Here is a 25,277-nt window from a genome sequence, read left to right on the forward strand (position 1 = left end):
CGTCACAGTAGCCTCAGGGCAGAGGATACCATGACATCATCTGGAAGGAAGTTTCCTACTATGGGATCGTTTCCCTCTGCTCCAGTTTGATGTTCTCCTTCCCTGAGACTTTCATCCCACTCAACAGTACAGAGGCTGTCAGACGGGGGGTGTGGGACCGTTCTACTGTGTCCCAGAAAGTCTCATCTATGTACCTCTCTGTCACCCTTGGCTTCTCCAGTTCAGCCACCCTGGTTTCCAAAGCCATATGTGGTCTCTGAGCTCCTTGCACCGAATGCACACATATCCCACCCCCCCACCCACTGAGCTGGTAATCACGCATGTTGCACTCAGTGCAATAAACTGGATAGCCCCCACTCTGTTGTTGGACTTCTGCCTGCATGCACTCTCTTTTTACTCCTGCAGCTCTTTCTTTTATTGTTGTTTGTTTTTTATGGGCGGGGGGTATTGTCTTTAGTTTACAGAATGTTAATGAAGTGTATCTACCCCCCCACTTTCCCACTCCCCCTCTAAACTCCCCCGTTAGCTGGCCCTGTTCGCTGTTTTTATTTTATATAAATACCCCTAGAAAAAAGCTTGAGGCATGTGTAAAACTTACAAGAAAAGCACATATAATAAGTAAATGTAAAGAGAGAATATCAGTTGATTAAAAATCTTGATGTTGGAAATGCTGCATTCCGCATCTAAGAGTACAGTAAACTTTATTTGCATTCAAGAAATCGAAATCAGTAGTGTCGTACACTTCCTGTGCTGATAGTGTGGCTGTGTATCTCGTTTCTGAGTTTTTACAGAATCAGAAGGCTAGTATCACACATGTACTATCAGTCTTTCAGAACTGAGAGCGATCATGTGGGATGATTTTCTTGTTATTTTCTGCAAAGCTGCTGCAGCTGTAGGGGGAACACAACTACACTTTAATTTACAGCCATCATGCTTAAGAAATCCTAATTTTGCCTTAAATTACCATGGTTTTTCCTATAGGGAAGACTTGGAATACTGCAAATATTGAGGTAATATTAGTTCTTTATCTAATTTATTAGCTAATGGCAATTAATGCATTTTAAGCATGACAACCATATGTAAAATTGTCCCAAGATGCATTTTTGAAAAGCAAGAACATCGCAAAAAATATAATCATTAAAGCAGAGCTGTGCTAATTCACACTAGTGCTTAGAAACAACTGCATTTAGGGCCAGATTTCAGAAGACCTCAGCTCCCATTTAGGCACTACACCAAGTGGCTGCATTTTCAAACGATCTCAGCTGAGCCTTTTGAAAATCTGGCTCCAAGTGTCACAGTGGTGGCTGGTAAGTACTGATCACATTTGAAAATCTGGGCCTAATTTAGGGGCATAAATAGGAGCTAAGTTCTATTGAAAACGTGGTTGTCGTGGGTGCTAGCACTTGAAAATCTGGCCCTACATGAATAAGAGTCCTTACTGAATCAACACAATACAAAAGCAAGGTTAATACATTCAAGATACTTTTTTTGCTGTTTTATAGTTTATAGACAGCTATAGATCACTTTTTAATATATATGGTAATGTTTCATAGAGGACTTGTAAATGCTTTGAATTATTTGAAAAATGAATTGTTAGTAGTACGGAAACTCACTACAGCATCTGCTGTCCATTGATATGACTTTGCAGCACCCAAAAAGCATGCTGGATACTTTACAGAATAAATAGACATGAGCCCTGCTGCAAACGGCGTACAATCTAATTTTTCACTAAACAAATGAGTTTAACAAAAGGTAGGCAAGGGATGGAGTGAGGAACTATGAAGGCGCAACTCTGTGGTTTTTCAATTGGGACACATGCATGTCTTGATGGCTCAGTTTAGGTGTTTTTAAATTACTGAGTCACTTCTTGAGAGTACTGTGAAAAAAATTAGTGTTAAGGAGAAACGCCTATTAAACCGTTGATGAGAGATGGGGAGAGAGCTCTGCATACGTTTGTAAACTTCTACTGAATCTAGTTCTAAGTACATTATAGAGGAATATATAACATACGTATTTGTTAGCGTGCTAGAATTACTGTGGAGCTAATGTTAATTTAGCGTATTTCCTGACGCAGTGACTGAAGGGAAAGGAATGCCGATCCCATCCCATTTGGTTATACAATTTTGCAAATGATTTTTGAAGGAAAAAGTCCCTTTGAATAGAAATGAATGAAGCTGGCCCAGTTCTCGACTCAGTATTAGAGCTAGTTGAAAACTTCTGAATTTAAATATTTTTAGAAGAAATATGGGGACAAAGTTTTGCAAAAAATATTCTTATTTTTCAGTCCTCTCTAGTCACTATGCCACAGAATCATAGAAATAATAGATAGGAAAGATTTGATATCTTGTCCAGCCCAAGGGGTATCCAACCTTTCTATTCTATGATCACTTCATGAGAGCAATCTTTTCACAGACCACCTCATATAAAAAAAACACCAAATCCCACACTAGTTGGCTTTCAAAATCTTTCATTCTGTGGACCAATGGGAAAGGCTCCCTGGATCACTGATGATTCATGAATACAGTCCATCCCCATACCAGTGAAGGACAGGTACTGCACTGTAACTAGACTTTGTGCACTATAGTTTTAAATGTTCTAAACTCTGATTCTTAGGCCATTTCTCTTAAAAGACTATTTCAGAATGGATGGGGCTGCTGCAGGTTTGGAATACTGTATCAGGGGGTGCTGGTAACCAGACCTGAGGTGTATTGGAGGAGTCGTGTGGTGGCTCTGGGCTGGGAAAGCTGGGGAGTTTGCAGATCAAAAGCTGCAGGACTGAGTGGAGGAAAATGCTGGAAGAAGATGGAGGAGAGTGGCCGGAAATCAGGATTGAGGTTTATTGGCTGGAAAGGGTGAAGACTAGTAGTAGAATAATCAGGTGTGCTGCTATTTAGAATTATTGGCACTGGCAAAGCTGTACTGGAATCAAGAATTTTAAAACAAAGATTTTAAATCCAGAGTGAGTGATGAGGACAGGGCTGTACGTGGGGTAGCTCAGAATTGGAATAGCAATGGATGTTGCAGATCAGAGATGAAAAGAATTAGCAAAGCTTTCAGTATGACTGCAAGAGAGAATACCACAAGAGCTGCACACCAGAACTGCATAGAATTGGTAATGCCAGGAGAAAAGGCAAGACTGGAATAAACAGGCATTTTGGAGGTCAGGAGTGAGCTACTTACAGAGCTGGTGATGGGGAAGGAAGAGCAATTTTTGACTTGAAATTGAAGCAGAAAATGGAAACAAGGGCAAGACACCCCTTTCTGAGCCACACAGAGAGGAATCCAGAAATGGAATAGAAGGTAGTGCTGCAGGTCAAGAGTGATATGCCTTGGCAAGACTCTGTGTGCAGATCCAAGGACTGGAATAGCAGGATTTGCCGCTACAGGTTAGAATGGAGAAGGCAGGGTTTTAAACAGCTTTTCTTTAGTCACATTTATATAGCCGATAGCCACTCTAACCAGAAAATAAGTGAACGAAATAACCCAAGGTATAAACCTCCAAGCCTCAGAAAAATATATAAACAGACTAACAACAATTTAGCCAAGATATAGAGAAAAAATAATATAATGCTGAATTAACCGCTTCCTGGTTTCTTCTCAATCTCCATCACCTCAAACCTTCTGACCCATAATAATATCCTGTTTAAAGAGAAAAAAAAAAAGAAAAAACCCTTATCTGATCAGTTCAAAACCTTAAAAAAAAACAAAAAAACCCAACTCTAAAAAAATCAAACAAAACCAAAACCCAACTGTAGCCCCCAAAAGGCTCTATGGTCAAATGTAAAAATGAAGATAAAAATTAATGAGACTGGACAAAAACCAACCTAAATCAATCTACTTCTAAAGAACTTTTGACTTGATTTGGTTCGACCTCCCTTTGCTTGTCTTTATATGATTGGCTAAGGGAGATACGGTGAATATCAGTGTGTGTTTGGATTCTTTTGGGGGAGGGAGGAGGGGTTAAGATGTCTCTTAAGCTCTTTAGAAGAAAAAAAGAAAGATCAGCACTGCTGTCTGATAGATCGTTCAGAGACGGAGTTTGATCTTTGATTTTGTAAGATGACTGAGACGACTTTCAGCTATAACAATAGCTATGACTATGACTTTTCCACTGAGAGTCCTGAAGAGTACTGCCAGGCGCCGCATGTGCCGTATATGAGCATTTTCCTTCCTATTCTGTATACCACAGTGTTCCTGGTGGGAATCATCGGCAATTCCATCTTGATGGGAGCCCTGATCTTCAAATGTGGCATCCACAGGCTGATTAACATCTTTATCATCAATTTAGCTGCCTCTGACTTTGTTTTCCTCCTCACATTGCCACTTTGGGTGGACAAGGAGAGCTGGCTGGGGGTCTGGAGGTCAGGCTCCTTTCTCTGCAAGGGCAGTTCCTACATCATCTCAGTCAACATGTATTGCAACATCTTCCTCCTCACATGCATGAGTGCTGACCGGTACCTGGCCATCGTGCACCCTTCTGTAGCCAGGAAAGTCAGAAGAAGATTGTATTTTAATAGACTTTGCATCTGTGTCTGGCTTCTCTCCTGCCTCCTAGGGCTTCCCACCCTTCTGTCCAGAGAACTGAGGCAATATGATGGCAAGGCTTACTGCACAGATGTGGAGCTCATATTCGCTAAACGGATTTTATCACTGATAATGTTAATTCTGGCCTTCTTTTTCCCCTTACTGAGCATCTTGACCTTCTACTGCTGCATCACCAAGAAGCTCTGCATGCATTATCAAAAGTCTGGGAAACATGACAAAAAGCTGAGGAAATCTATCACGATTGTCTTTGCTGTAGTGGCTATCTTTGTTTTCTCTTGGATCCCCTACAACATTTTCAAGCTTCTGGCCATCATCTCTGGGCTCCAGAACCTGAAGGAACCTTTCTGCCTTCTATATGTTCTTGCCCAGGCGGGCTTGGAAGTGAGCAGCCCCTTTGCATTTGCCAACAGTTGTGCCAACCCTTTCATCTACTACTGCTTTGACGGCTATATCCGCAGGGCCATCTCGCGATGCCTGTGTCCCTGGGTGAAAAGCCACAACGTCGGGAGCAGTTCTGACACCTTGGATACTCGCATCAGCCACTCCTTGTCCACTTCTATTCAAAGGGAGAATGCTGTTAGGAAATGGAGGCACTCTATATCCATCTGAGAGGAGCTGGGACTTTTGAAGGAGGTATTTCTTTCAGTGGAGATGTGGGTGGGGGAAGAAAAGTCAACAGAAAAAAGCATGAAGGCAAAGGGGTGTGAGAGTGAAAGGGATAGAAAGAATGAGTTAGAGAGTATCATATAATAGCACTTCAAGTTACAGAGGAAAATATCATGTTAATTCCCTTTAATTATATAGTTATAACTGGAATATAACACTGTAACTATTGGGTATTACAGGTGCCTTCAGATTACTGTGTAATTACATTGAGTAGATCCAAAACTAGCCTACAGAGAAATAAACACAACTGCTTAAAATCAAAATCCCAGTGCTCTGCACAAATAACTATAAAATACAGAGCAACTCATCAGATTCAGAACTAGCTTGTCACACTGAGGAAGCCTATGAGCTGAAATGTGTAAGTTCTCATTAGAGTTAGACAAATAATTCATAAAGAATAATGTATCTGATGAGTTTCCCTTCTTTTTTTGTTTGGTGGAAAAATCCATAAAGTAGTCACGATTCTCTCAAAATGTATTTGTTACTCAAAATTTGTTGAGGTTTTTGATTCTGTGAATTTTGTTTATTTTGCCAGTTCTCACAATTTTATCATGGGTTTCACAATATTTGCTGTTTTTCTTACAGCCCCATGCGATTCTGGGAGAATATCAGTTTTTCTTTAAAAATTAAAATAAGATTCCATCCCTCATAGTTGCAGAGAAAAGCTGGAAAGTGTGACCCAGCTGTAACTTGGATGCTCAAAGATAAAGGCAAATAAAGAAAACCCAACATTAATTTTTTTCATAAAATATTATGATTTTTAAGACAATCATGATATTTTGGGGCCGGACTCATGATTTTGGATGCTTGGGTTGACAATGCTGTGTTAGTTGTTCAAAATCCAAAATTCAACTTGTGTTGCTTGCCTCAGTTAATCATTTAAATCACATGGTACTGTTACAGTTCCCAGATCGGAGGAGAGCAACTGTTGCAATCAGGTTTCTGGTACAGATATTCATGGAAAGCAAAATTGGAATGTGTGTCCTACAAGTATTTTAATGCTTGAGTTTGGAACTGGTTTTCTGTGAGCATTCATGCTAGCAAGAGTCAGTTGCATGAATGTTCATAGAAGGGAACACAAAAAGGGCCCAAAGTTAGTTTGTTAAAAAAGTGAGTGAACATTCACAGAAAACAGGTTTGCAGCATTTGCTGTGTTCTCATTTTTGCTGGTTGTTAAACCATTCAGTGATCTTTTAGAAATGCCTATTATACTATAGAACTGTGCATTTGTTAGGCTGTAGCAAACACACCAACTGACTGAATAGTACCAACTCTGATGGCAAATGGAATGTTTTTTTATCACTATGGGCAAAACTGGAGAAGCATGTTAAATTCCACAGATTGAATTATACATGCTGTAAAGCCACCTAACGTCATATTTTTTCGTTTTCTCTCCTCTCTTTTAATTTTAGAAGCCCAGCCATGTAAATACCCACCCCTAAAAGGTAGCACTTATTTATATTTCACAAGAAGTGTGTGCAATGTTTTAAAGGAGGATTGCCTTAAAAAAATCAGTACAGGCAATTATTTATTTCAGGTCTCTGAAATACCAATTATTTCATTCAGCCTCAATACCCACCTGAAGCATAACAAGCGTTCTGGAATAAAATTAGACTAAGGACAACTCTTATAGTTTTAAAGTTTAGGTTATTATTGTTTCCCCTTGAAAGCTTTAAAAAAATGTCAGAGTTGAATCCACTCTACCTAGAAAAATCTACGATGCCTGACCCCCTCCCCCGCTAAGATGGCTGAGACGATTTTCAACTATAAGTATAGCTATGACTATTCCTTTTCTACTGAGAGTCTTGAAGAGTACGTATCCTTTAATTACTTATCTGGGCCAAAGGTCCTGAACATGTGGATACTTACAGTCTTAGCTTTTCATACAGGATGTGGCTTGTAGGCTTGCGTTATAGTTATAATACTTTAAAATGAATCCACGACTATTATACTAAAACAATATTTAAATCTATAAGGAAAGGTATATATGTGCAAGCAAGCAGGCTAGTCCTAGAGGCTACACCCCCAACGAATGCAGCCTCTGCCTCTAAAACTGAATGAGTTCACTAAACATTACAAAAGTTGAGCAGGGTCTTTCACAAAAGCCACCGTGAAAGCTTAGCTTAGAGGGACATAAAACTGCAAAGGAAAAAACTAGTCCAGCAAAACAAAACCCTTTACACTTATATTTTTGTTGGGCAATACACTTTGAGCATGTTTATTTCACGCAGTGTGTGAAGCTGATTATATGTTTTTTCCACTTAAACAATATTTACCTTAAGTCATGACAACTGCAATTTTGCTTGTGTATTATTTTTGATTATTTCTAATCATGAGTGAAAAAATCCTGTAGGTAGGGACCTGTAATTTTTTTAATTAGTTTTCATAGTGCCGTGTAAACCTATGGTGATGTATAAATGATAGTAATTTCAAATGTCATTTAGCCAGCTATGATGAGTAATGCATTTGATCTTTGTTATCAGAGATAAGTGATTATAGGGTGGGTTGGAAATTATGTAATTGTGATGTGAGCACCAGCCATAACATTTTAATGTAATTTTTATTATTTGTTTTTCACGTGTATAATTTTGAAACAAAGAAACAAGAAATTGTTTAAATAGACCTGATAAGATTGGGAATTTTTTTTTAAACTTAACCTTTTCTTCTTTTTAAATAAAATTTAACAAAAAAATGGAAAATATTTTCAGTTACATGAGCAAAGATCTTGTGTGACTACTGTTTCATTTTATGGTAAGTTAATTTAGGAAAATATGCAACAACTTTATAGTAATTAAGGTTTCAGCCAATTATAGAGCTGGTTGAATAATACAAACGGTGTCTGGAGAGTATTTTCAGGAATAGAAGTGGGGAGGTTAGTTCGTTACTATTTTAATAAGGAAGGAAGGGTGGGTGGTTAAGTTACTGGCTGGCATTCACAAGATCTAAGGTGAAATCCTGGCTCTGCAGAAGTCAATGGCAAAACTTCTGTTAGCTTTAATAAGATCAGGATTTCACCCCAGGCTTTTAGTCCCAACTCTGTAACAAACTCACTGGGCATTAAGTCACTCAGTGTGTCTGCACAGCTGCGGGTTTTTTATTGCAGTGTAGACATACCAGTAGGCGCTATCATAATACAAATAATAAATAATAATTTGTAGGATCATGTTATTCATGAGTATTCAGAAGCCCAACAGATATACATAAAAATGTTTGAAAATCTCAAAAGTTTCAGAAATTTTAGCACAAATAATTACACATCCAAGAACTGCTATGGGAAAATGGGTTAGTTACTCTCTTATTTAACATGTTTCAGTCATCCAACAGTGAGCAACTCCATGTGATATTGAAAATATCTCATAGCAGATAATCAAAGAGAACAGTTTGCCACCAACCCACCTTGTGAAATTCATTCGCATAAACTATTTACTGAATACGTAGGAGTGTAACAGCCATTCAACGAAACTGAGATTGGTTTGTGAACAGAAAAAAGGGCTAAATTCACAATGCATATGAACCACAATTAATAACTCAGCCAATTCTTGATCTGCATGGATCCAAAAGTAACTATCATGTTACCTGGAATCTAACTTGAAAAAAAGACAATCTATCCTTTATTTTCCCCGGTAATAATATAGTCATTACCATGCAAGTCTCTGGTCAGTGCATCATAATTGCCACTTAAGGTGCAACAGCAACTAACAGTCCTATTTTCAAATGTGGGCACCTCAATAGGATGTCCATAGCCCACTGCTAGATGCTCAGATCAGCATGCACGCCTGGATTTTCAGAGAGCCATTAGCTGTCCAACTCCCAATAAAAGTCAATGAGATTTCAGCACTGAACTCGCTCCTTTGAAAATTCCAGTTTAGAGGAGGAAGGTATAATAAAGAGAAACAAGAAATGAGATTGCAGAAGGGCACAACAAAGCCAGGAGTGTGAGAAGTCCAGGAGCTTCAAGAAATATTGACTGCTAAAGGAAGTTACCTAAAAGAGGATCCACTTCTTCTGTGATGCCTGAAAGAAACTGCCTGCTAGTAATGGTCAGGCAGAGACCCAGTGGGGAGAGCTGATATTTATTTTTAGAATATTAACTGTAGGTTTTATTTGTCTCCCTCACCTTTCATATTCTGCTCATCTTTGATTGCAGCTGCTCTGGGGGCAGTGGCTGCACATTACATATTTGAAGAGCACCCTGCACGTTGTAAGTCCTAGAGTAACATAATAGCGCAGAACAATAATACCCACAACTTCTTCAAACTTCCAGAAACTGCCCATCTGAGTTACAGAGAAGAATCTGAATCAACAGCTCCCACAAATACTTCTGATAGCAGATGTTATTAGACAAGGTTCTTTTATTGTTAATACATTTCCTAAAGCATCTGGGATTGTGTGACAGGCAAGCCATGGAATGGAGAAAGTTTCTCTCATTTAAATCTGGAATTGCCACTGTGTTATGTGGGGTCCTGAGCTAAGATTTTCAGATGTGACTAGTGATTTTGGATGCCTCTATTTCTGAGTGCCCAACTTGAGATGCTTTAGAGGGGACTGATTTTAAGAGAGTGCCGAGCAACCACAACTTTTGAAAATCTAAGATTTTGGTTGACTAAATGAATTTTCTGAATCTTTGGCACCTGGTAGGTAGTTAGTTCGTTCATATTAACAATACAAGATATGAGATTACATGAGGGATACTCTTTCTTTATTTACCCACAATCTGAGGCAGAGGAAAACCAAACTGTGAAACTGTGTGGCACACTGGTGAGTTAAAGAATGAAACTTGTTCAGTGGTTTTAAAGTCAATTCAAACCTTGAGTTTGCCCCCAAAATAGATCATTTGGTCTGGGAAGTAGGACTTAAAAAGCCAGAGCAATATTTCCAGTGAAGAAATGCAAATACACGTCTACAAATACACACAATATACTTTTGCCCTATATGGTAGCGTACATACCTGCTTGACCCCCTCGCACACATTTCCTCTCTGAGGCACTGACTAAACAGCTGCACAGCCACAGAATTATTTATCAAAACCCACTTCCTGTCACCCACACCACCCCTCCCTGACAGAACCACACAAACATCTATCCACATCCTCACATATAGAAAAACACTCAGATAATTGAAATATATATATCTATACACACACACCCCTACACACACACACGTACGTACTCTGGGCAATATGAGTTGACAACTTTGACAGGTACAAGTGAGGACAAAAATCTGTGTGTGTGTGTGAAAAAGAGGGTTGGAGAAGAGAGCATAGAGGGCTGAAAGTCCTAGCATAAATATATTTTTTTAAGCTTTGCTCCGTAATTATAACCAATTATAGAAAATTGGATATTAAGGCCAGACATCACTAAATGGGAAGAGAAAAGAAGGATGCTACTACACTTTGTAGCTATACTTTTATAGATGAGGCTGGTAGCACTGGCTATTATTAAGCATGCTCAGCACTTCCCATTATCAGACCCTGTTTTCGATTGCTGATAACTTTGATCTCTTGGGTTGAAATTTTCCATGCCAGGTGTCTGCCTCAGTCTGATTATTTTTTAAAGATGATTTCAGCCAAAATGGTGCAGACATTTCTGAGAATGAAGCTAAGGGAAAAGATTTTGTTTTGCCCATGTTAAAAAAATTCTGAGGACCTTTTCTTTGATATGTATTAGCACCTCCCCGTGATGTGGAGCAGGGTCTTCAAATATTGCCGCAGGTTAGCCTTTGTGTCAGTGATGTGTCTTTTGCCATCCCTGTGAAAATCGCACCAAAATTTGGCCTGCTATAAGCTTCTGGAAAAAAAATTCACAATTTGCACGTACTCAGTAGAGAGTTGTTAGACTTTAGCAGCCAAAATCTCTGAAGAGTCCATCCTCGCTGAGCCTGCTCCAAAGTCTCCATCCCATCACAGCTCCTACATGTGACTGGACCATACATGGGCCATCCCCTCATAGTCACAGCATGTTCCAGCCCAGGGCTACAGGGAGGTTCAGAAGGACTTTCCTGGTAAAGGCTGTTCTGGGGTAGGGGTGGACATCGGACCAGAAAGCAGGGAGCTTGCACGGTTAGTGACCACAAGCAGTGGGAAGAAGGAACCCATCTGATCTGAATGGAGAGGGGACAAAAGCTGGGCCAGGAGGAAGGGAAAGGAGTAGATTGGGATAAGGGGTCTGTTAAGATTGGGACTAGGTGGGAGAGGAGAGAAACTATGATTAGGAGTTGGAAAGAGGAGAGGGGAGGCTGAGACTGGTTGAGCAAGGAGATTAGAAGCCAGTGAGGGAAACTGGGATGGGAGTTGGCTTGGGCTGGGGGACACTGAAATAGGATGAAGAGGTGAAAGGAAGACTGGGACTGGCTAGACAAGGAGATGGACTGGTGTAGGGAGGTGGAGAGACTGGGACTTGGATAGTGAGCCCAAATTAGGATGTGAGGACTGACTGGGCAAGCATAGCAACTGGCGCATGTAACCTTAATTCTGGCACTTTTTAGCCTGAGTGCTTGATTTCAGAACCTGAATAACGTTTAACATAGCTCTTCATGCATAACATTCTTCATATTACAGCATGGCCTCATTATGCTAAGTGCCGTACACAGGCAGAGTAAGAGACATTTCCTGCCCCAAAGAGAGAGAAGAAACAAAGGCACAGAGAGGAGAAATGATTTGCCCAAGGTCACATAGCGAGTCAGCGGTGGAGCCAAGAACAGAACCCAAATTTCCAGGACTCCAAGTCCATTGGCCAACACTGCTTCTCACTACCTCTAGAATCTCAGCGCTAAATGATTTGGTATCCCTAGGGAACATCATGACAGAGCAGAACTGAGAGGCAAAAAAGATCAATAAGTAAACAGGCTAACAAAGCAAGGAGGGAGTTTGGTAGAGGCAACTTTTTCATGCAGATGGTGGCACAGGTTTTGAAAGACAGACTCAGAATATATTAAAGCAACAAGGAGTGTAAGACAATGAATTCACCTGGCACTTGGGGGGCAAAAAGATAACAGGGCACAGCCACTGAGCAGACTGAGATGGACGGGACTAGCCTGGATCTTTCTGACACTACGTGAGAGATGAACAGAGTCCTGGACAAGCCTCTATCTCATAATCAAACAGCTTCTAATGCCCAAGTAGATGGTGATTCAGCAAAGGAGACAGCCACTATGCAGCCCATATCCGTTTTGTTACTGTGGGAAACCTCTGGCATACGGAGGCAGGCGAAAAGAGCTGGAGAAAGCCACCCACGCTGTTCACACCGCTATACTTGCATAATTAGGGTAAGAATTATGAATTACACTCTCAGGTCCTTACCCCGTTTTCGCTGCCGCAGACACCAGTTGAAGTCAACAGGCAAACTCCTGGTCCCATTGAAATCAATGGGAGTTTTATACTCTTACTTTTAACAGAATCGAGATCAATGGCAGTTGGGCTGAAGTAAGAGCTGAAAAGCTAAGCCTCAGATCATTCATCCTCCGGCAGGGAAATCTACAAGCCAGGTGAGAAGAGATGGAAAAGTCCATCGGGTCACCCTGCAGAGTTTCCTACTAACCATTCTTCTCAAGGCCTTGTGAAATTTGCCCACCTGCCTGCCCCCATTTATCTGTAAGGAGAGAAGCCATTCGCGTGGACTGCTGACCACTCCTGACTCCCATTGGCAACTGTAGGGCAGGATTCAGGGGGCGTTCACGTGGCGCAGGCAGCATTGACTCCCACTCCCGCACCCTTGGGATTAGCGGGAATGGAGCACGACAGCTCTTCTCTCGGCCTCCCGTCTGCTGCAGCGCCCTTCCCGCATGGCGCACACACAAGAAAGGGGAAGGCTGCCTTCTGAAGGTTACTAGGCAGGTGAGATAGTGTCACGGGGGTGCTGGAGCACTCACGAGGGCAAATCCACGTTAGGAGGGCTCCCGTCACATGTGGATCCCAGGATACGTCTAGGCCTGAGGATCTGGCTCCCACAGTTTACTTGGCGGTTAACTAGCTGAGCGCTGCCCTCATGGACAAGCAGGACATGCACGCACACACGCCTCACCCTGTGTCATGAGTGAAAGTGAGTGATGTTCCGCCCCTTGTAGCTGCCTATTTCTGAGCCCCTTTCCATCTTCACTGGGGAGCTCTCAGGGAGCTTTGGCCTCTCCTGAGAAGTGCTGAATCAGGCCCCTTATTTGTTATCCCTGAGGTGACTTGTGGTTGCCTGGTTCAGAGTCTCTTTTCTCTCTCCTAAGACAGTGCCCTGGTAAAGGAATGACTCACCAACTCATAAAAGCATCACACCACAGATACTGTACTCAAAGTATCAAAAAGCATCTATGAGAAAGCAACTTTCAGGGGCTGAGGGAAACACGAGCCAGGACACTCAGCATTAGGCTGAAAATTCAGCAGAGATTTTTGCAGCAATCCGAGGGGAAATATAACAACCACCTTACTGTAACATTTGGGTATTGCCATTAATTCAAAAAGATCCCCAACATGCATTACAGACAGAATCTGAATCACTTCCCCGCATTGCTGAAATGCGACCGTCTCTGGTGTGGAAAGCCCTGCAGCATTACAGCTTTTCCTCTTGAGAAGAGATGCTCGATCAGGGGAAAAGAGAGATTTAATGGGTTTATTAATGTTCCCCCCTCCATCCCAGTTAAAAAGAAAATATGGGATTTGGTCAGTAAGGCAGCCCAGGATAGCATGGCATTCCCCTTGAGACTGATATGCTCAGCAGGGGCTCAAAGCACAGGGCCTCCCTCATGGTAAAACAGTTTTGGCGTCTGCTGCAAGGCAACTCTTAAGCCTTGCTCAATGTGATTCACAGGAGCTCCCTGGATGTGGAAGGTCAGAGCCCTTCCAATTATGGGGGGCAGGGACCAACCCTCCCCTCTTCTCTCTTGCAGAACAATCAGGTGGAAACAGTGGGGGCAGCCTATTTGTTCCTGTTTACGTAGCTGACAGAGAGAAAAATTTGCTCATACTTTCAAAAATAAAAATCCACCTTTGGGCTGAAACCCGGCCTGAAAAATCTCAGACCCAAATCATGTTTTCTGATTAGGTTCCCAGACACTGAAAAGGGGAGAGTAGAATGAAAACAGGATCTTAGCTACAGAGCGCACACTGGAGTCAATGCTTTCAGGCTTATTATTAAAACTAAAAGCAGAAGTCATTCGCTGAGACCTGGACTCAAGCACAGCAGGAAGTGGCCATGTTGCTATGATTAAGAGAAAATACAACAAGGATTCTTGCATGGGATTAATATAGTAGCGGTTATTGTGTGAAATAGAGAAAGGGTAGAGAAGAGAAAGAAAAGCTTGAAGGACTTGGCTGAATGCATATGAAAAACACGATGAAGGTACGGTGTGCTACTTGAAGATAAAGGGTCCTAGAGATCACCAGTGTGGACAGAGTCTTATCCAAGGCAAAAGGACACAAACGATGACATTTATGTTTTTCCTTTTCCTTTGATCACACCAAGACTAGAGTATTTATTCCTGTTTAACTCTCAGATTGCTGGGCCAAACATTCAAAAGTCGTCAGTCAGGCCACAATAAATCATGAAGTTAAAAAAAAAGGAGGTGGTCTTGTTATTTGCTTTCTGGCCTTCAAACCTTTAAGTCAGTGGTCCTCAACCTGGGGCATGTGTATCTCTACATACCCCCAGGGGTCTTCCAAGGAGTAGGTCAACTCATCTAGATATTTGCCTAGTTTTACAACAGGCTACATAAAAAAGCACTAGTGAAGTCAGTACAAACTAAAATTTCATACAGACAATGACTTATTTATACTGCTCTATATACTAGACCAGTGGTTCTTAACCTTTCCAAACTACTGTACCCCTGAAGCCTGAGTCCCACCCCCACGGGGCTGAGGCATGTAACTTAGTTTCATGGCGCCCCTGTGGCTCCAGGCAATTGCCTTTCTTGCCACCCCCAATACCAGCTCTGCACTTGCGACCCCTCTAAACCCCCAGGTTGAGAAACACTGTACTAGACACTGAAATGTAAGTGCAATATTTATATTCCAACTGATTTATTTTATAATTATATGGTAAAAAAATGAGAAAGTAAACAAAAGTGTGCTGTGACACTTTTGTATTTTTGTGTTTGATTTTTGTAAGTAAGTAGTTTTTAAGTGAGGTAAAAGTTGGGGGTACGCAAGAGAAATCAGACTCTGGAAAGAGGTACAGTAATCTGCAACGGCTGAGAGCCACTACTTTAAATAATGCTTCGGTTACATTTTTAAACTTTGCTCTGTAACCATGAGAGTTAGAAACTTTCATTAAAAAAAATTAAAATGAGTTTTTCATGTCACTTGCCTCCAGGAGCGGGGCTTTAAGGAAAACACCAAATACTGTGAGACTAACAATAAAATCATGATACTTACTTAGCAAGACTGGATGGTTAGCTAACATTGCTAACATTTCTAAAAGCAGGGGCTATCCCCTCCATCACAAACATTTGTTCCAAAATATAAAATGAGCAAACCACAAATGCGTGTGTGCTGAAATAAGTGGTTGTGCAATGTTAGCCAGCGTGAGTTAACCGATGGACAATTAACTGGAGTTAGTAAATACTGATATCAATAGACTGAAACAGGAGAAAAATCCCCTCTGTTCTAAACATACTGTTAAGCAATAATAAATGATTAACTGGAAGAGCTGGAGGCGTTGAGGGCTGAAATGGAGATTTTAAATCTGCCCACTTACTATAAGTCATGAAACAAAAACCACAGAATTTAAGTGGGAAAAAGATGATCTTTTTATGAATAAAAAGGTTAGAAGTTGACTTTTTACAAAACTGGCTTTTTCTAGCAATCTGCTAGGAAATTCTTTTATTTTGAAAAAAGAATAACCGGATGATAGAATAAATGATTTCAGCGTACAAGGAGATCTGGTAACTGTATTTTGTAAAATCAGATTTTGTCTTTTACTGGGCCAATATCCTTACTCGCTAGCACAACTCTAACACTCCTTCTAACCCTAAACCCCTACCAACAAACAACTACAAAGATAATTAATAAAATCTTTAAAAAGGAAAAATCCCTACCTGCAAATAAAGTTTTGACCCCCAAAAAGGAGAAATGCCAGAGAAGTCCTTAACGGACTTCACTATTTCTATTGTTTTATGTGAAAGATACTCAAAATGCTGCTGATGATAGGGGCAATACATACCCCTAAGGCCAGGTCTATACAAGGAGTGCTTTACCAGTATACTGGTATACGATACCGGCAGAGCACTTCTGCTGGCATAGCTAGGTCTGTTAGAGATCGCACCTCTTTCACAGCCGTGACTGACATAGATGTGCCAACAGAAGTCTGTATTGCAGATCTGGCCTAAGAACAATAATGTATTCACCAACGTCAGCGGCAGTTTGCTTGCCAAAAGAATGAATGAAACAGAGAGAGAGAGAGAGCTTTAGCATTTGGGTCGGTATTATTAAAAGGATTTTTGTTTTTTAAAAATACACTTCAGAGAGTTTGGCCGGCGTTAGACTGACTGGGGCCCAGGGCAGAAACTAAGGAGTGGGCCCTGACTCCACCTCCCTTGAAGCCAAACTCTGAGCCCTGCCGCCCGGGGCTGAAGCCCGGGCTGCCTTCCATCGCTATTTGTTCCCCCAAATGTTCCTCCGTGCTCCCTTAGGAGGGCATACCCCACGGTTTAGAAACCTCTGCTTTAGTGTGATTTTCCCCCACTTTTAGAGATTGAATTACTGTAATACTCACATTACATTTACCCACGGTGACTCCGTATGTATGATGTAACTTAGTTTTCTGGGGCAGCCCTGGGCAATTGCACTGCTCGCTATCCCCTAACACCGACCCTGTTCAGAATTCTGCTGACTACAGAATGAAGAGCAGATTATTCCTGGCTCTAGATGGATCAGATAGCTGATTGTTCTCCTGCCTGACGTTAAGTACGCTGTAGCACTTGGTGTCTTCAGAAGGCTTTACACGCTCAAACAGAAGGAATAGCACTCAACCTTTTGAATGCATGTCCCCGCGGTATGGGTTGTTTGGGAAGAACTAATTCATCCACTACTAAAATAGGAAGCATATATCACTATTAGTAGAAAATCGATTAATTCCCACACTGCGCAAGCGCCAGGGATGATCTAGCCCTTAGGTTTTTTTGTTTTGTTTTGTTTTGATTTTAATATGATCATTTCTTTTCTTTCCTCTCCAAGCATTTATGTCAAAAAATTTCTCAGCATCCATGTCTTATACATTTTCTTTTCAACCAACAGCCCAGCTCTGTGAGTGAAGCAGCTAACTATTAATCTAATTCTCTCTCTCTCAACACACACACAGAGCCAGGTTGCAATTCAGGGGTGAAACAGTTATGCAGATAATTTATCTGCCATTTTAGGTGGCCGTTGTATGCTACCACAATTGCACTGCTCTTTTGCATTGTTAAAAGTTTTGGTAGGTGGTGTAAATATGGTTTACTGGGCAGTTTACATATAAATGATTTTCACAGACAATCTTTGCCTAGGATGCCCAGACTATTGCTTTCTACTACAAGATGCTATGCGTATATATCTAATGTGGTAGGAAAACACTGCATGCTATTTCATCTGGGAAATAGTATGTGATCACATAATTAAAGACGGTATAATGCATACCTTCATGGTCGCAGGCTTAAATTTGCACATGCAGCCTTAATCTTTAGCATTCCCTCGCTTTTGGAAGCTTACAATGGTGCCATTTTAATATCCTATTGAGGTAGTTTTTTCTAACAGAATTTCCTAGGGTTCTTCCTTCTCCCCACAGGAAGGGAAAAAGAACTCCATCACTTAGGACTATTCAGCTTGACATCCTTGGAATGCCCTGTTCCTTGCAATGTACATCCTTGCTCAGTTCTGTAAAGTATATTCATTGCACACCCAATTTATCGGATACCGTGCCCTCATTCAAGCTGCAACTTAGCAACTACGCAGCTAGGTTAGACACCTACATACGTGCAAGGCAACCTTTCCTGCTTATGCTACCAATGAAATTCAGTCCCCAAGGACTGTATTGCACTAGGTGTGATTTTCAAACCATTATAGTTCAGTCAAATCCAAAGCAATTTCCCTCAGAGAATGGAAAGGGACATCTCTCTGGAGTGGATTATTTCAACTCTCTGCCCATGTGAGATAGTAATTTACCTCTCCTGCTCCAAAGAAAGTCTGTGCACATTCTATCAGGTCAAAAATTGTATTCCCTTTCTTGGGTTTGCCTTTATTAACAAACGAATAGCAACGGATCTAACTCCTGCCCCACCCTTCTTTGCCGGCGTGGCTGGTCCAAGTGTTTGCATTGAGATAGGATGTGAATTTAATGGGTAATAACTATTCCTGAATAACTCCATGTGAAGACACTCTGGAAGGAGTCCTTGTTCCTGTTTAGTTCAATCCTTTTACAAAATGGATTAAGTGAAACAGGAACAGGATACTCGTATTTCAGAATAAAAATGTGCACGCATGGAGTTATTTTGGAGTAGCTCTAGGTGTAGACAGGTACTTATATGATCCTTTTCTGCATCAGATCTTAAATTCCTCTACCCAGAGAGCCACTTCTGCTCTCCTTTTCCACCTTCCTTATAGCCAGGTTGGAATTAATAAGCCAGAATTGAGTCAGTTGGGACCCACTAATGCCTCCCAGCAGAATTTCAATACCAGCTAGCAGGGTGGGTTCAGTAGAAAGACCCTTCCACTCTGCTACCACCTACAGCTGTTTTGGTGCTGGAACTGTTTCTTCTTTAAACAAACAACAACAAAAATCACAGGCGTTTTGTTATAATGGCAAAAGGTTACTATCCCTTTCTCTCCCTCCTCCATTTGTTCAAACTTTCCAGAAAAACACAACACCAAGCAGAGACCAGGCATGGAGAATTTCAGCCTGACAGGTGAAAGTTTAAGAAATTGATGAATTGGAAATAGGGATTAGACCAGACGCACTCCGGCAGCCAAAACCATATAGGGTGGGCTTCCCCACAGCATCTCAGCACCGACAGACCAACAGCTGAATGGAACGTGAGGAAGATTTTCATAGTGTTCCAACCTGCATCCCTCGCTAAAACACAAGCATCTTGTGAGAAGCAATCAAGGGAATGCACTTGTAAAACCCAACCCCACCATTCCAAAAACTTTGGCTCTCAAATCCTACCTGAAGGTTGAATGCACAGCATGGCCATCTCCTGCAGTGCTAATATTACAATGAAATAGTCTATGATTACACAGAGATTGACAGTGGGGGGAAGGAAAAGGAAGAAATTGCGTGCTTAGAACACTGAAGGAAAGATTTATGGGTTTCCCTGGCAGTGGTAATACATTCAGTGGGTTAGCATCGCGTGCAATCTTTGAAAAACTCTTAGCGCATTCATGCTTGATCTGAGTCAGTTGTTACATACTGAGAGAGAATCTGTGAAATTTGCGTAGAAAGGGACAGATGCTGACTTATCTCTCCCCCCAAACTGTTGCACGCAAGGGTTATACTCAAGGAAGAAACCAAGAAGAGTTTCTCTCAGTTTCAGCTCATATTTCTAACCGTCCACGTAGGCTACTGCAGTGTTTCTCAACCTTTTTGACATCAGGGACTGGCTTGCTGCCTTCCTAAATTGTGTCAGGGAGATCTCAGGGACCGGTGCATGGACAGATCATTGAGAAACACTGGGCTATGGAGTAGACAGCTGGAAAATGAGAGAAGCAATGCAAAAGAGAAAGATGGTTAAAAAAAAAAAAAGAGAGAAATGCAGATATAAAAGACAGATAAGCGCTGCAGAGAGATCATGCGAGAGATGAGGAAAAAGCATGGGAGGATAAAAGCGATGCACACCGGGTGGGGGTGGAACGCAGACAGATGAAAAGAAATGAAAAAGCAATGTGAAGGCAAAAAAGAGAGAAAGGTAGAGAGTTAAAAACGGCACTGACAAGGATCAGATTGAGTGTGAGCTATGGTATTTGATCCCTGCCTCTGAAGTAAATCTAAATTCTTGCAGCATTTTCCTTCTAAGCAACCGACCCTGTAATATACTGAGAATCCACCATCCTCCCTGCCTCTGATGAGAATTGAGGGTACGCTGCCCCTCAAAGCAACACCAACTGTGCTGGAATCCAGTGACACCTGCGATCACCTGCTATGCACAGGCATCTCAGTGTATCTATACACAGGCATCTCAGTGTAGTTGATATAGAGGCGCACTCACAGGGAATGGTATTCTACTACCCATTAGCAGCAGCTGCCTGTTATACTGGCCACATCATTATATTGGCTCTCCTTATAGTGGCCACCATTTACAGTTTCCACTGTAATCAGGAGTTGGAAATGGCTTTCACTATTTACCCAAATGTCTCTACAGATCTCTTGCCTACTGCAGGTTCCACTCACTACCAGCTGAGAATAGAGTCAGAGGGTTACTGCAGTGAAGTAAGTAAGGCAATAACACTGGACCGCTTAAGATGGGGGCTGAATATTCAGTGGTAACCAAGGGCTTGATCCTGCACCATTCAAGTCAATAGGACTCTTCCCATTTGACTTGCATGGGAGCAAGATCATGCCCCAGATGATTAAGGGGCTTGATCTAAGATCTGTTGTTGTTTCTCCAGTAGGAATGTTCATCAATTTAAACTATGCAGTGTAGTACCATGTCTCCCAGGATATTACTCACCCACCTTTTCTCATAGATTTAAAAGAGCTTTTGAATTAAGCCCAACATCCTTACAGGAAGTGAAGATCTGAAGTAGGTAACCAACTCCATTTTTTTTTTCGTGCCCATGTTGTGTAAGCAGATACCCTCTAGAAATGAGGCTGCACTAACAGCTACAGTTACCTGAATAATAAAAACAGGTGCAATGCATGTTTGTAAATAGAGCTGCTTTGGAATTTTTCCAATGAAAAACTGATTACAAATGGCCTTTTCTCAAAAATAAACAAAAATATACACACACACACACACACACACACATATTTTTTACTTTGGGTTTTTTTTTTTTTTTAAGTTTTTAATTAAAAATGTTATTGAGATCATTATAGAAAATTTTCATTTACCAACTGGGTTTTCAGTAAGTGAACAATTCTGATAACTATTTTAATACAAATGTTGATAATATTTTTGATTAAAAATGTCACCAAAAATCAGAAAAACAGGTCTGCTTCCAACACAATGAACCAAAAATAAATTCAGAATGTTGAACTTTTTCACAACGGTGTTCTTCTATTCTTTGGACATCTTTTTAATGCAAATAAATGACTTTCAATTTGCACGTTATCGTGCTGGTTATTGTTTGTGTATGTGTATAACTACCATTATTCACAAAAACATTCAGCAACTCCAACTCACGCAGACTGGAAATTTGTTCATTATTAGTCAATCGATCTTCAGCCACCCAAGTGTTTCAGTCATACAAACAGGGCTCAAGAAGTATATTCTGTAAATAATCATATGCCACCAATAGTCCAAATTCAACAGCTCATTAGCAGTTTACAAACAAATTATTCTGAAAATTATTCATCATATTTTTTGGTGGATAGTTTGAAATAAAAGGTGTATTTGCAGAAATCAGGAACAATTCATCCATCCAACCCACCGCCGCCTTTTCCCCCACCTAAATTTGTTGAAATTTAATTTTGATGAATACTGTTGAACCAGCTCTACCTCAATCTTCCCCAAAGCTGGTAAATGAGAGTTTGTCACCCAGGTAACAATGCTTTGTTCTTACAGCACTCTCTAAGAACTTTATGAACTTGAACGGAAATTGAGTCAAGAAAGTGTTTTCATCTTCATTTTAAAGACAGAGAAATCAAGTCACAAAGACATCAAGTGACTTGCTCGGAGCTGTGTAATGAGTCTGTGGAAATAAAATACAGGATCCCAGTTCTGTGCTTTTACCCATAGACCATGAGATGGGGGCAGGTTTTTCTCTTTCCCCAGTCCCTGACTGACTGCTCTCTTAGCTCTCTCTCCTTTCTTTCCATCTTTTTTTTTTTTTTAAATAAATCAAGCAGCTGAACTGAGCAAGTGGGGCTAGCCAGAAGTTTGGAGGCAAGAAGCATCCACAGCCTTGTTTCTTGCAGATCTTTCAAGATTAGCAAGCTAATGGAGCTTGGCTTTTTACACACACACATACATGTGCACACACATAGAAGAATGAGCAGGCAACTCAGATACAAACACAAAGATCTTTGGGCTTTTTCAGCTTTACTCAGATCAGCTAAATAGCAGAAATAACCGATGAGCATTTAGCTCACTAAGATTTGTGGAGGGCCATATTAGTTGCGAGGAAATGCCACGAAAGATGTTTGTGAACATCAAAAACGTCACACATTTTAGGACAGATTATTCACCTGCAAATGTATCCTGGAAGCATGTTATTTTCCTGCTTCAGTCATCCAGTCAGAGAGAGGAGAAATAATATCATGTTGCGTAGGTATCTTAAATCTCACGACACAACAAATAGTGACTAGCTGAAGTGGCGTGGTCATGAATAACACAGTCCAAAAACTCTTTGTCCACCCATTTGGACAAATATATTCAGAAGAAAGCAGGATTTGTTCCTGAACAATTTGCTAAACAAAACAAGATACACATTTGAAACAGTTCAGTCAGCATTACTGGATACCAAGCTCTACGCACTTTCTTGCAGACCCTGAATTCCTAGCCCAAAGAAGAAAGAGCTAATTCCTCTTTTATGCAAGAGCACAGCTAAGCACAACTCAGAGAAAAATCCCCTAGTTGTTTAAAGACAAAGTGGCCGCCGTCAGATCGACCTATCTGGATCGACTGAGCGGTCAGTGTAGACTCACTCAATCGATCAGGAAGTCGACGCAGTAAATCCACCCCCTCAAGTGGCGTAGTGCTGCGTCGATGAGAACGCGGTTCCCGTCGGCGCAGTGCAGTGAAGACGGCGCAGAGAAGCGAAGCGCAGTAGTCGACGGGAGTTACGCAAGCTACTCTGTGTAGCTCGCGTAACTCCCGTCGACTGCCACCGAATCGCCCGGTAAGCGTAGACCAGGGCTTAATAGGATGGGAATGTCTATTACTGAATGATAACTAGTAAAAACAGAGAGAGAGGAAAGGAGAAAAAAAACCAGATGAGATGTCACACATATATAAGGCGTTTTCATAATGAAAGTAGCTGAAGTTTCTGGCTTTTTCATGTGGTAAGCTCTGTAACCAACATAAACTGAACCCTGTTATATCTCCCCATAAGTATGAGCATATTTTCATATACGTATGTGTGGTGGCACATTCTTGCTTGACCAAGGCATCATCATAATCTAAATGACGGCAACAAAGAAATCCACAAAACAGAGCCTCAAAAGAGCAGCAGTGAAATCAGAACTAAGGCAGCGAAGTGCACTGCGCCGTTTATTGCTGTGCTGTAGGAAACCGACATACTCCAGAGATATTGTTTATGGATCTGTGACATTGGTTCCAAGCAGATCACCTACTGTAATATGGGGAAGATGGGGTAACTTTTATTACCCCAGACAAATAATCAACTGACTAAGGGGCTAGTTTGGGTGGTGGTCCTTTTGGTACGTCAAAAATTGCAGGCCTGAATGGACTGGGGTCTTATTTACCAGAAAGCACTGTATCCTCGGCAACCCTCCAAGTTGCTCTGTGAGAACAAAGCAGCTGGAGGGAGCCTGTTCTCAGGGGCAGAGACTTTGTCAGAGGCAATTGAGGGAAGGTTGGAAGTATCAGACACTCTTTCAGGCAAGTCTCTCAGGCCTGCGGTGCCTAAACACAACACTGAGAAAGGGAAGACGAATGAAGAGGAAAAGGTTCACGTACCCTTTCAGGCTCCCCAATATACAGAGGAATATCAAGAGTTAGTATTATTCTGTTGGAGCAGGGCACTTTTTTTCTTAAATGCTTGCAAGGTGACAGAGATTCTATCGATCAAGAGCGTCGAGCTCATTCTGTTGAGAGGACCAAATACCATTATTAATTATTGTCTATGGACCAGGCAACAAGTTTAGGACTGTATACTAGCATGGATCCACAGCAATTCTCACACTGCTATAAATGGGAAGTTTGCATAGATAGCAAGTGTAGAATATGGCCTTTGTCAGGTAGCTAAAGTTGCTTGCTGTCATTTTTTTTGTTGTCACCGTTAGCATCACTCAAAGAGAGACCACTTGACCTGTCGGACGACTATTTTTTGCCCTTTGTTTCTCTTCCTTCTTCCTTCCTTTTTCTGTTTCTACCCCCTTTTCCATCTTTGCATCTTCTTTTCCCCTCTTTTCCTTTTCCCTTCATTCCATGTGGCAACCCCAAATCCCCCCATATGGGCTTCCATCTATTCTCCATTCCATCTGCTAAAACAAATAGTTAATGCTGACATTAAAGTGACAGTGGGCTTTACATATAACACCCCAATGAGCTGAATTCCCCTGTCCCTGTTGACACATCCCAGTGTCAGTGCTGCAAATGAACTTAGGAAGACATTGTTACATTGGTTTATACTCGCTTCATATTTGGAAGGTTAATGTCTCATTTTTAATAAAAGCTTTTTGCCAGTCTTAGTAAGGAGCTCCTAACCACTAGGTCATCCTGCCTGTTGGAACGAGAAGAGAAAATTAAGAACCAGACTACCTGTGTTCTATTCCAGTTTCTGCCACAAACTGTCTTGGACAAGTCACTTACCCATTCAGTGCCTCAGTTTACTGACCTTTAAATTGGAGATACGTTTCCCCAACCACATGGGGGTTTAGTTAAATTATTGTTTTCAAAGTGATTTGGTATTTGTAAATAGAAGGTGCTGTAAGTGAGTCAAATTGTATTATTTATCCATTGATGTGTGTGCGAGTAGTTACTGGGAATCCCTCAGGTGCTGAACTTTTCTGACAGAGTTTGAAGCACTGTCTTTGGACGGTTACAGCTGGCATGCTACCAGGTGCCCCAAAAGACTACACCACACTTCTTGTGACCTTCTGAGGAGGAAGGAGGTGATGGGCAGTGTCTGATTTTGGTTACACTTGTCTAGATGATGTTTAGTATCACTGATCTCTATCACTTCCCTTCGATCAGATCTTGTTCTGCTGCCGTGAGAGTTGATGTTATAAAACCACCATCCACTTAAACATTAAATGCAAAGAAGGAAACGTAAG

At 41.3% G+C, this 25,277-nt stretch overlaps 1 protein-coding gene across 1 annotated transcript; it reads left to right on the plus strand.

Moving 5' to 3' along the window:
* Positions 1-4,059: 4,059 nt before the first annotated feature.
* Positions 4,060-5,154, plus strand: GPR15 (G protein-coupled receptor 15). The gene has a single exon (XM_067546376.1). It carries the CDS (start codon positions 4,060-4,062, stop codon positions 5,152-5,154), a length of 1,095 nt encoding a protein of 364 aa, XP_067402477.1.
* The last annotated feature ends 20,123 nt before the right edge of the window (positions 5,155-25,277 follow it).

Source organism: Emydura macquarii, unplaced genomic scaffold (assembly GCF_026122565.2).
Source record: "Emydura macquarii macquarii isolate MOO-44397 ecotype Brisbane River unplaced genomic scaffold, CSIRO-AGI_Emac_v2 contig_1119, whole genome shotgun sequence".
Lineage (NCBI taxonomy): Eukaryota > Metazoa > Chordata > Testudines > Chelidae > Emydura > Emydura macquarii.